Here is a 12932-nt window from a genome sequence, read left to right as displayed (position 1 = left end):
ATGGAACTCGTTCGTATGTAGGGGATTTACTGTAGCATCAAGTGTTTGATTAGCCTAAAAGAAGAAAGAAAAAGAAGAACAAGAACAGATGGAACAAATAAAAATCAAATAGTAAGGTGGTAGGCTTAAACCCCACCATATCAACTGCATTAACTGTAAATGACTTAACCACTCCAATTAAATGGCAGAGACTGGCCAGACTGGATAAAACTAAAAGGTACAACTTAAAGCTGTCTACAAGAGTCATACATTAAACATAAAAATACCGATAGGTTGAAAGTAAAAGGACTGAAAAATACATTCTGTGCAGACATTAATCTCAAGAAAGATAATATAGCTATATATTAATATTAGATAAAGTAGACTTTAAGATAAGGAATATTAACACAAAGATAGAAACTTCATAATAATAAAACGTTCAATTCATCAGAAGGAAAGAAAATTTAAGAACGCTAACTAGAAATGTAGATGTAGCAATTTGACTTCCAAATCACTAAAGGAAAAAATGGGAGGTAGCAAGGAAAACTTAAGCTATTCAGCTAAAGCAAGAAACAAAAGGGGGAAAAACACAGAAATGAAGCACCACTTAAAGAAAACAGAGAATAAGTTGGCAGCAATACGATGAAATATTTTATCTCAAAAAAGGTGAAAGCTTTAATTACCCCAGTTTGACAGAGGGAGCATATCTTCACATTAAAAAGAACAAATTAAAAAGAACAAATTTAAAAGACTGAGGATTTGAATATCACAGCTACCTTGCTTTAATATATTTAGAGGTTTGTACCCACCATACAGAAACTATTCACTATGTTCAAACTATATAAGTTTACAAAAATTTACACTGTATGTAAATTTAAAAATTGACTATGTATGTGGCCATACAGAAAATCATAACAAATTATAAAACACAAAAATCACGCAAGCCACAGCCTCTGATCTCAATTCAATGAAACTATTTTAGCACTATAATTACCCCCATATTTAAGACTAGGGAACTGAATCAGCACAGAGAGATAAAGCAACCTGCCCAAGTTCACATAACTAGTAAATAGCAGATTAGGGCTTTGAACTCAGGCATCCTGGCTTTGGATCCTGCAGTCTAAACCACCATCCTATGTCCCTTCTCAGGGAGAAGGGGCCATTTCCCCTCAGATATCTCAATAAACTATAAAACTACAATAATTAAAATGTTATATTGAGCAACCAGGCAAACGGATAATCAGAATAGAATTCACTTGCAATCCATGGATATATGGAAGCTTGTATGTGATTAAGATGTCACTGAGAAAACAATGTCTATTTCATAATTGACAAACCACATGCAAGAAAAAGTTAAATTCTCTACCTCACTCCATAAATTTTAAAAAATTCTCATACATTAAAGAATTAAAATTAAAGAATATAAGTATACTAAGCAAAACAGAAGAATATTTCTGTTTTAGATGAGAAAGGACTTTCTAAATAGAAGAGAAACTCTGAAACCATAAAGGAAAAGACTGATATATTTAACTACATCATTAAAATGTGCACAATAACAGAAATTGCAAAGAAACTTAAAAGTCAACCACAGAGGAAAAGTGTTTGCAACTTATGAAATAAAAGGTCAATAACTGTAAGGAATAAAGCGCTGCTACACATCAGTAAGATAAATTTGAAGATCCAATAAAAGCATGGATAAAGGGAAATACAAGATATTTCACCTAAAAAATATAAATTTCCAATACATGAGTGAAAAGATATAAATGTCATATTCTCTCCCATGGTATAAATATAAAACATTAATAATATCCAACATTGGCAAGAATGTCAAAAAATAGACACCTTTGAACTATTGGTAGAATGTAAACCAACAGTTTGGGTGGCAATTTGGCATACCCACCAAAATTCAAAATACATGTGGCCTTTGACTCAGAAATTTCATTTGCACAAGTTTATGACAATAGTACTTTAACAGGTACATTACAATATATGCACAACTGCCATGCTGTTTGTCATAACAAAAGATGAAAACACCCTATAACTCCTTGTATAGGTTAATCAGTTGAACACCACACAGCCAGCAAAAAGAACAAGTAGATCTATAGAGACAGAAAATATCTCCAAGGTATCGATACATTAAGTAAAAAAAACAATTACTATAGATAAAATGTGTTCTCAGTTTTTAAAATATATAAATATAGGTTTAAAAGTTTAAAAAGTGAAGGGAATGGAATTGGCAGAGATAAGTGACAGAGTTCAGGAAAACTTACACTTTTTGTACTGCTTTAATTTTTAAAACTATTTTATAATCTTAAAATAATGTTCAAGTGAGGAGAAACACATTCATTCCTATCACATTCACTTTTGTGTAATCCTTTCTAATATTTGCCCAAATCAGATATATTTCAAATAGTCTGGAAATATGATATATTTTTTATAGTGCTTTCTTTAACTGTTACATCATAAAATTTTACCCTGATTTTCAAAATGATTATTTTAATAGCTATATAGTATTTCTTTGTATCCATAATTTATGAAACCATTCTTCAAATGTTGACTATTTGAGTTTTAATTTATTTTTATTTGACAAATATATTTACTTTGCTTTGTATGAAACACAGTAATGAACATCTTTATACATGAGGATTTAGGATTTTGCACTTTTTACATCAGTGTTTCAACATATTTTTTAAGAGTTCTAAGTCAAACGACAGGAATAACTTTACGACTGTCTATGCATTGCAATGTTGCTCTTCCAAACGGTTATGTCCTTTTACAATTCCACCTGCAGCATCTGATCACATCCGTTTCACCTTGCACATCCTGCGTGTTAATTCTTACCTTCTGATTTTCCTTTAAATATTTTAGTTGATAGGAAACATAGGAGGGTTAATTTTTGACACATTCCCACTTCAGATATTTCTAAAACAATCACAAAACAATCATCCAGTATCCTATCTAGGATATTTCATTAGCTTCTTTTTTTCCCCATAACAGGAAAAATCTAAATCAATTTTTCTAATTATGTGTGAAAGTAATAAATGTTTCCTGTAAAATAATTACACAACAAATGGTATAAAGAAAAAAGCAAATATTATATAAGCCCGTCAGCCTGAAATAACCACCATTAAGATTTTGTTGTTTATCTTTATAGCTATTTTCTTACAGACATAGATACAAATTGATTTTATTAATTACCACATTACAGTAGCTTTATGCATACTTATGTAACCTACTTTTTATCACTTAACAGTTTATGGATATCCTCCCAAGCTAACAAATAGTTATCTACATTATCTACAAAACTACTTTTGGTGGCTGCATTCATTCATTGTAGCCCATAAAAAGCCTGTGCTAATCTATATGCAATATATTTTATTGTTTTTAGGCGCATATTTTACACTTCTATGGAAATCGAAGATTTAAACAAGATTGGTTATTTGTATTTTTGTTAGTTCCCTGTTCTGTCCGCTGTCCTTATTATTATTTTTTTTTGGAAAAGCTCTTTTCTTCTCATACTGATTGATATGAGTTCTCTGCATTTGAGAAGCATTAACTCTAAACTCTGGAAATTAGGACAACAGTATCACTTCTTGGGTGGGGGGGCTGCAAAGATTAAGTCATCTAGGGTGTGACAAGTGCCTAGTACAAAGCTGGCACACTGTTAGTGTTGATGCTTGTTTCCTTTAACCAAGATGGAGAAACAGGTCTATTAAAGGATACCTACACATACACACATATCAAGCACTTCTCTTTCTCAATGGCTTCTTGGACAATTATTCAGAACACTTTCCCCAAACTTCCTAAATCCCAGTTCCAGGTTCATCGCTGCTGTGGCACTGAAAGCTACACTCATTATTATTATTACATTGTGACATTAGATATCTTTTATTGACCTGTATCTTGGCCTCCCCATAGGAAGGAAGAGAGATGGAGGAAGGAAAGGAGATTGGCTTAAACAACTACCATGTGTCACATGTTACGTACCTTCATCTTTAAGCCTCCTGGGCAGATAGCTTGTCCCCACTTTACAGATGAGGAAGCTGAGGCACATCTTTATCATCAGCAGTCAGGATTTAACTCCAAAGCCCATGAGCTGACTTTGGTGCCATGCTGCCCACCCTGCTGCAGAGTAGGGGCCCAGTTCTAGGCATCCTCATGTCATTCACCAGGGCCACCACATACTTGACACAAAGTAACAGACCAATGAATGGAGACTAAAGCAGCATACAGACTGCAGCTCTCTTTCAGAATTTGAGACAGACAAAAAGAAGCCAAATCCTCTTTAAAAACCTCAGATGAGTAACCTAGCATTTCCACTCCTCAGGACATATGCCACAGGAATTACAAATATATTCATTAAAAACAAAAGCAGCATTATGCTTAATAGCCCAAACCATAAATAACTCAAATATCCATAAATGATATCCATAAAATGAGTAAATGAAGAGGTACCGTCATGCAATGACATGCTCTACGGCAAAGAAAATTAACAAACTGCAGCTATGCACGACATGGATGAGTCTCAAAAGAAGCCGGGCACAAAACCCAAAAAAGCCACAGAAAAAAGTACACACTGCATGATGCCATCTACACGGAGTTCAAAATTGCTGTTAGAAGTCAGAGTGATGGAGACCCTCAGGGTGGCAGAAGTGGGCTCAGAGGGTGGAAGGTATTCTGGGCAGCTGTACAATTATGAATCATACACTTTTCTTTGTGTATATTATTTTTAGGTTGGACTAAAATGAAATTCCCGTTTCTGTAGGTCAAAACTGTCAAATATCAGCAATTTTATTTGTTTCAAACTAATATTTCAATAAAAACACATTTTAAAAACCCTCTGGAAAAGGAGAAAGAAATATCTAGCATTGATTAGCAGACTGCACCCTCTCTGAAAACCAACCTAGATGCTCCTGCAGCTTCTGACCCTGTTTCTTGCTCCTTTGCTTTTGCTGAAGACATAGTAACAACTTGCACCTCACCTTGGCGGGACAATTTTTCACAGTCACAGATTAAAAGACTGTGATGTTGAGAATGGACTAGAGGATATGGGGAGGGGGAAGGGTAAGCTGTGACGAAGCGAGAGAGAGGCACGGACATATATACACTGCCGAACGTAGGGTAGATGGCTAGTGGGAAGCAGCCGCATAGCACTGGTAGATCAGCTCGGTGTTTTGTGACCGCCTGGAGGGGTGGGATGGGGAGGGTGGGAGGGAGGGAGACACAAGAGGGAAGGGATGTGGGAACAGATGTATAAGTATGGCTGATTCACTTTGTTGTGGAGCGGAAACTCATACACCATTGTGAAGCAATTATACTCCAATAAAGTTGCAAAAAAAAAAAAAAAAAGACTGTGATGAAGCCATCCCCGGGCTCCACAGACCCAGCCCCTCCCGGCTTCCTGCTCACCCATCCCGGGCATCTCCAAGCCCTGTACGAATTCACTTCCTCACCGTGAACCAGTGTTTCCAATTCATCCACAGAACACTAAGATTATATGTTTTAAAGAAGCAATATTACTAAGATGATTTTCATATTTAAAAACACAATCACAGAAAAATAGAGGTACGGAGCTTTTCCAAGCCTTGTGTGGGTCATAAAAGGCATAATCTTTATAACTAATTGAGATAACTTTATCCAAAAGCTATGAAACTAATGATCTACTTTTATGGTGTTATAGGCATTTATCTCCCTGTGGAAAAACATCAACAATTCTCAGAATTCTGGGTACAGTCGACTCATTTTACAGTGGCAAATAATATTTCAAACAGAAGGATGCCCCATTTATCAGATAACAAAGCAGACGCCTTCCCGGGCAGGGGAGAGGTGCTGGGCATGCTTGGTCCAGCAAGCACCAGCTGGAGGTGGAGGGGGTGTCTGATGGAAGAACTGTCTGCACCAGGCTTCTAGCAGAACTCTGTATGATGAACACAGAGAAGTAAATGATATGAACACAAACTGAGAAGTAAATGATGGGAACACAGCATTTTCCTTACACATTATCAAAGCTGTTAGGCTGATAACACTTCTGATTCAATGTCCTAGAATCACTGCTGTAAAAGGCCAGCAATTTGTCACCATTGAGAAGCTACAGGGCTGAGATACCTCCTGCCACCTTCCATCAGACAGACAGCAGCCCACGCTGAGAAATGGGGGTACAGCTCACTGAATGAACTCATGGGAAGTTATACACCTCACTTTGGGGGGCTAAAAGGAATCATCTGAAATATATTTAAAGGAGTCTATTATTTTATGGAAATCCTGTAGTAAATTATTTGTAATAAGGGTATCATTAGCTACCTATGGCATTTCTCTTTAGTGTATATTATGGTTTCATCTTAATAAAGGGATAATAATAATCACATTACCATTTGCTGAGACTCTCTCGTTTAATACTCGCAAGGCTTACATCCATGGATGCAGTTAATACTCCTGTTGAACAGATGGAGAAGCACAGACTGAAGCAGGATAAATTCTTTGCTAAAAGGCTCACACAGCTAAGTGGCAAAACCAGGATTCAAGCCCCGGTAACCCAGTGCCAGAGGCCATGACTGTGACCACTACGCTACACTGCCATCCTTAGACACTACATATAAGTAACAGGAATTCACAAGAGTGGGAAGAAGACACCTAGTTGTTGGTATATGTACTGTAGGCACTCACAGCACCTTATTTAATAAAACCCAATGAAGTAGGAACTATTCCCACTTCCCCCATGAAAAAACTGAGGTTCAGAGATTTTAGGCAACTTGCTAGTTAGTGGCAGAGCCAAAATCCAAACCCAGACCTTCCAGCTCCAAAGCCCAAGGTCTAACATTTACACTTTGCCTCAAACAACTCTCTCTTTCTAGAGAGGGAGCAAAATTATTACAGGTGTATTAGTTAGATACAACAGAATAGACGTTTGCTACTGGAACTGATCAGTCCCCAAATGCAAAAAGTTTCCTTCTGCTCCACAGAGCTCACCTCCAATAGCAGCTGTCCTGCTGCTGGCATCTGGCAGCTCTGCCATCTCAACACAGAGCTCCAAGCTCGCCATCAACAGAGAAGGACAGTGACAGGCCACTAAACGGGAATGATGTTGCCTCAACCTGGAGGTGACACCTGTCACTCTTCCCATGTTCCCTATGGTCCCACCTAAAGGCAGGGGTTTGGGAACATTAGTCTTCCGTGTAGCCAGAAAGGAGAAAAGAACTAGAGGCAACTCTTGACCACAAGAGGGTCTCAAGCTACTGTAAACTGCACATCAGTAGTTCCCAAACGTGGTGGAGAGAAGGATCACCTGTTGGAAATGCAGATTCCCGGGGCTCCACTCCATAGGTTGATCCAGGTAAGTCTGAACTGAGCCCCAGGTAATCCAGGTGCAGGTGGTCAGCAGACTGCCCTTCAGGAAGCCTTGCTCTGGATCGATGCAAAACACTCAGAGGTCTATAAAAGCAATCATCAGAAACTGAGTGCCCTCTGGGGAGCTCTCCCAAGGTGCCGACCACCCAAGGCCCAGGTGGGAGAGTGCGGAAAGCAAAGAAGACAGACATGCAGACTCCAGACGTGTAACCTGCACAGAAGGTGGAATAAACCGTGGGCTCCCGGAGAGCACAGAGGGGCCCAGCAGCGGCGGCAGAGCTGTGCACACTCACTCCCAGAAGGAAACAGGGCCTAGGTGCCCAAGGGAACTGCCGTTTCCCCCCACTGGGCATGTACCTGATCACGGTGCTTTTTTTTTTTTTTTTTTTTTTTTTTACCATGAATTTTTACTGTCCTTTATTTATCCTTTTTTTAAATTTTATTATTTTTTTTACATCTTTATTGGAGTATAATTGCTTTACAATGGTGTGTTAGTTTCTGCTTTATAACAAAATGAATCAGTTATACATATACATATGTTCCCATATCCCCTCCCTTTTGCGTCTCCCTCCCTCCCACCCCTCCAGGCGGTCACAAAGCACCCAGCTGATCTCCCTGTGCTTTGCGGCTGCTTCCCACTAGCTATCTACCTTACGTTTGGTAGTGTATATGTGTCCATGCCTGTCTCTCGCTTTGTCACAGCTTATCCTTCCCCCTCCCCATATCCTCAAGTCCATTCTCTAGTAGGTCTGCGTCTTTATTCCTGTCTTACCCCTAGGTTCTTCATGACATTTTTTTTCTTAAATTCCATATACATGTATTAGCATACTTCCCAGGGCTCCCCAGTCAGTGCCTACGAGGGAACGTCCACCTTCCTGACAGGGCGCTGAGACCATCCACGTTCTTGTCCCAGGATCACTTCCTGCCCCTCTCACCACCCACACGTTGTGGTGACCTGATCCCACCCAAAATGTGCCTCCAGGCTTCTGCTCCGGGACACTCTGTCTGCAGGAATGTCCTTGGGCCCCGGCGCCCTGCACCTACCACGCACTGCTCAAGACTCAGGTGAGAGAGGTCAGCTCTAAGCAACCTCCCCTGGCACCGGTCTCTCCCTGTCACTCCTCCTATAGGACTAATTAACTCCTCCAAGTAAAACTGAGCACTCGGCTCCAACTACCACAACCATCCCCCACCTAGAGTCTTAAGCTGGACTCCTAGGGGTAATGAAGAAAGATCTGTTAGCTACTGCCGACATTCCAAAAATCCTCCTGACAGCCAAGGCCCTCGAGCAGGTCACCTGAACCGGCTAAAGTGCCAAGTTTCCTTGTGTCTGTTTGAAATTACACATACTAAAGTTTACTAATGATAGAGAAAGAAAATTACTACAACTGCAGGCACCTAGAAGAGGCCAAATATGCATCTGCCGACTGGATGGGGAGGCAGGGGGATAACAAATAGTGGTGCCTGGTGTGCTTGCTCTGCCAGGCTTAGAGCTCCTTGGAGGCACCCGGCCTTCAGTCTCCAACCATCCCCGGCACCTACACAGGCCCTCCTGCATAGGAAGAGCTCAAAGAAGGACGCTGGGTGGATCTGAGGTGAGGCAAACGCTGTTCCCTGAGCAGCCTGGCATCCTAAGCAGACCCCCAGCTCCTGGAAGGACATGCCAGGCAGGGAGCCTCCAAGAACCACAGGGAGGGAGAGAGAGAAGGAGGGAGGGATGGAGGCACAGAGGGAGAGACTGAAGACCCCAGGTCCTGCCTAGAGGGCCCTTTGCTCTTACTTAGGGACTGCGGGCAAGGCAGAGAGAAGGCGCACCCAGGGGCTCCTTCCGTCCTGCTGCCACCCAAGATGCCAGCAGGGGTTCTCTGAGTGTTTCTGCACTTGCTAAAGCCAGCACTGGACCTCTAGGCCCACAAGCCTCCCAGCACTAAATTCAGCCTCAAAGCTACACATCATAATTTGATTTATCCTAAACATTGATTCCTCAAACCCATTTATTTCCTTTTAGGTTAAACTCCATGTGCCAGCCCTAATTTTTGTTACTAATTTTCTTCTCAGTGGTGTGAGCTTCTCAGCCAGGACCAAGTACTTCTCGGGTGCTCTATGGAGAGTGTCCCATGGAAAGCCTCCTCTTGGAATCCTGAATCATCAAACCTCAGCACTAAGCCTCATCTACAGACAGAGAACCAGTTCCTTAAGAGAACAAGGGAAAGCAGATATCCCTACTACCTATGGATCAAAAAATGCATTGCATTAGCACTAACCTCAAATCTCTGGGAGCACGTGGGCACTGGGTGGAGGCAATCTACTCTTATGCAGAGCAAATCTGATCAGAGAACAGGTGCATCCACAGATGATGTTCCCCCAGAGGCACAAGTTTGCAAAGATGTAAAGTATCCCCCCCCAAAAGATTATTCTCTTATCCTGAGAAATAAAGTAGCTATACCAAGCAGAACCAGATAGTATCAGCTAAGTTGGACCCCACAGCAGAGCAACTGGATTCGGCTTGCCCAGAGGGACTTTCTAAGCCTACTGGAGTGAAGCCCTGCTACTGAGACCACCACCTTCATAAGCAGAGGGGAGTTCAAGCCACCGAAGCTTGCCATCAGACCAGCGCCGCCGGCAAAAGGAAGAATAAAATTCATCCCCCCATCTCACCAGAAGCTTATCTGAGAAAACAAAGGGTCATCTGTATCTGTGTGCTCCAAACCGGAAGTCGTTATCTGCCTGATGATAACAGCATCTGAGCTTCCAAGATTCCCAGGGAGTCTTGCACAGATACCAAAGCTGGTCTTGGCAGGTAAAAGAGCCACAGTTGGACTCACTGTTAATATTTCCAATTTGATATGAAACCAGGGGATCATCCAAAAATGCCATCAGTGCCCAAGAGTATCCCTTTGGGTGATAGCAGATCCCCCAGTAAGTAATTAATACAAAGGGGAAGTTTGGAGAAAAGAATATAAACTGCCTGGTTTTTACAGAACATCCTTCGAGGAAGCAAGAAGCACATAAAATGACAATAATAAAAAATTCCCAAATCCACTGCATAGACCATTCATTATATATTTGTAAACATCTCATAAATGTTTGGTGGGATGTTTGAAGGGATATCTAAAATACAAATATTTACATATTATTGGACCCTTTTTTTTTTTTTTTTTTTTGCGGTACACGGGCCTCTCACCGCTGCGGCCTCTCCCGTTGTGGAGCACAGGCTCCGGACGCGCAGGCTCAGCGGCCATGGCTCGCGGGCCCAGCCGCTCCGCGGCATGTGGGATCCTCTCGGACCGGGGCACGAACCCGTGTCCCCTGCATCGGCAGGCAGACTCTCAACCACTGCGCCACCGGGGAAGCCCCTGGACCCTTTTTTTATCTGACAATTCCCAGCGGCAATCAAAAGAGCCTGCCTCACTTTATTTCAGTATTACTCACACCAACATTCACCCAACAAATGGTAAATTCTACTGTGCACTGAACACTATTTTATCATTTCTATCACACAATAATTTAATGGGGCTTAGCCTATCTGCCAATTGGAAACTCTCCCTAACTGACCACAAGGCAAGTACTAATTTTAATGTATATTCCAAAGGTAGAAAAATAGATTAAGAGAAGGGAAAAGTGTTTTCTGTTTTCCCACGTGCATCAGGACACACCCGAAGTTCTCCTTCCTTCTTCCCACTGAGTAACACTAGTGTTTAGTCAGAAGCTAGGAGAGGGGTGTTTTCTGCATCTGGGGGAGCTCACGGCTTGTTCTGGTGGTGTGAATAAACACTCCAGATGAGTGTTTATTTACGCCCCTCGTAAAGAAAAACATGCAAGAAAGGGCATTTCTTTGTATGTGTATACCCTGGGCTGCACGGAATAGAAGTCATCTCACAGCCTCCCACCTGCCACCAATGACTCCGTATTCGGGGCAGAAATCCAGAGAGGGGCCTCCTGTTTGGAATAGCTCAGTGGGCTTTAAAAAAAAGTCAAAAAAGTTCATGCAACTTAAATATGCAAAATGTGTCTGAAAACAGCCATGGGCACAGGTGGACAGAGAACCTGACCCCCTAATGGAGGGACAAGTGTAGACGTGGGTGCCTAGGTGACAGGAGATGACAGGAGGCTGTGAAGTGGGTCTGAGCTGGTGTTCTGGGCTTGGATCTGAAAGGCAGCGCCACGACAGGGGCCGGGAGGCGGGCGGCGGCGGGTCCCCGGGGCACATTGGGGCTCAGACGTCTCTGAGAGAACCTGCGCCAGCGCCCCTTCCGAGACCGCTCTTTCCGGGCACCCGCTGCTCGGGGCCCCACCGGGCGTTCCGCTGCTGCCCTAAGCGGATACGGACTCGGCACAGAGCTCCGGGCGTATGAAGCCCGCACCCCAGGGCTGCGGCCCCGGACTTCCGAGCCTCCGCAGCAACAGTTTTCCAGAGGGAGAACTACCGCAAACGCCTCCAGGGAAAACGCTCACCCGGACCCGCGGCGCCAAAGCTAGGGACGCGCACGCGGCGGGCAATGAGCGATGCGGCTAGGAGCGAAGGCTGCAAACGTCGGGCTTGGAAGATCACACACAAGGAGAAACTTCCCGAGGACGCCAACGAGGGTCGCGTCTGCGTCCAGGGAAGCAGCCAGAATCCCCGGGCAGGTGGTGCGGAGCCGGTGAAAGGCGCAGGCGAGGGGACCCGAGAGGCGGCCGGAGCCGCTTCCCGGCGCGACGCGGGTGACGGGAACAGGTCTCGGCCTCGCGCACGCGGGTCACTTCACGCCCAGAGTCCCAGGAGGGAGACCGGGAGGGTCTCTCTTGGTCCCCTAGGACACATCCCTAGCGTGGAGAGGGGCCCTCGAATCCTGGCCCCGGCGGGACGCAAACAAACTTGGGGCGCCGAGACGCTCGGTCCGTGGGTCCCCGAGTCCGGGCGCCCCCGCCCGCGGCACGCCACTACTTACACGAAGACCCCGAAAAGCAGGGCTCGGACCCCGATCTCGATGGCCAGTTCTCGCATGGTGTGGCCGGAGCAGCTCCCGCAGCGGCGGCGGCTGGTGCTGTCCGCGGCTCACCCCGCAGCTCGGCCGGCGCCGGCTCTCCAAACCCGGGGCGGCGAGGGAGGCGCGCTCCAGGCCTCGGGCGGGGGCGGGGGCGGGGGGACGGGCGCCCGGAGGGGCCGGCGGCGGGGAGGGCTCAGCCCAAACCTCTTGCCTGGGGCTCCGGGGCTCAGGGACGCCTCGCTGGCCGCTCCCGACACTCCCGGCCCCGAGCGGAGGACGCCTCGGGGACTCCCCGCTCCCCTGCGCCGGGCACCGCCTCCGCGTCCTGAGCCCTCGCCGTGCGCTCGGGGCCAGGCGAGGGGAAGCCCGGGGAAGCCCGGCCGCCGCCGCCGCCTCCCCTGCGCGCTCCCCGCCAGTGGGCGGCCCCTGGGCTCAGCGCCCGGGCAGCGCGCTCCCAGGGCTCTGCCTGCGGCCCCTCTGCGTCTCCTCGCTCGGCCTCTGACTCTGGCTCTCGGGTCCCTCGCTCCCTGGCACACGCACGCACGTGGGCAGGTAGCAGCAGAGCGCTTTGGGAATTCTCTCCGGCTCCAGACAGCCGTGGCGCTCACTGTTCGTGCCAGCCAGCGCTCCCTCCCATCC

At 44.9% G+C, this 12932-nt stretch overlaps 1 protein-coding gene across 4 annotated transcripts in view; it reads right to left on the bottom strand.

The window, feature by feature from the left end:
• The window catches only part of PLPP4 (phospholipid phosphatase 4), a gene marked incomplete at both ends in the record, with an annotated part of 129925 nt that extends 117615 nt beyond the window's left edge, over window positions 1-12310 (bottom strand). For all 4 annotated transcript variants that reach the window (XM_079712899.1, XM_079712900.1, XM_079712901.1 and 1 more), the window contains one exon: window positions 12255-12310. In XM_079712899.1, the coding sequence (XP_079569025.1) occupies window positions 12255-12310 (56 nt within the window). The remainder of the gene's footprint in view (window positions 1-12254) is intronic.
• Window positions 12311-12932: the final 622 nt, after the last annotated feature.

Source organism: Hyperoodon ampullatus (assembly GCF_949752795.1).
Source record: "Hyperoodon ampullatus genome assembly, chromosome: 1".
NCBI classification, from domain to species: Eukaryota; Metazoa; Chordata; class Mammalia; order Artiodactyla; family Ziphiidae; genus Hyperoodon; species Hyperoodon ampullatus.
Note: the sequence above shows the minus strand (reverse complement) of the source record. Positions and strands in the feature narration are given on the sequence as shown.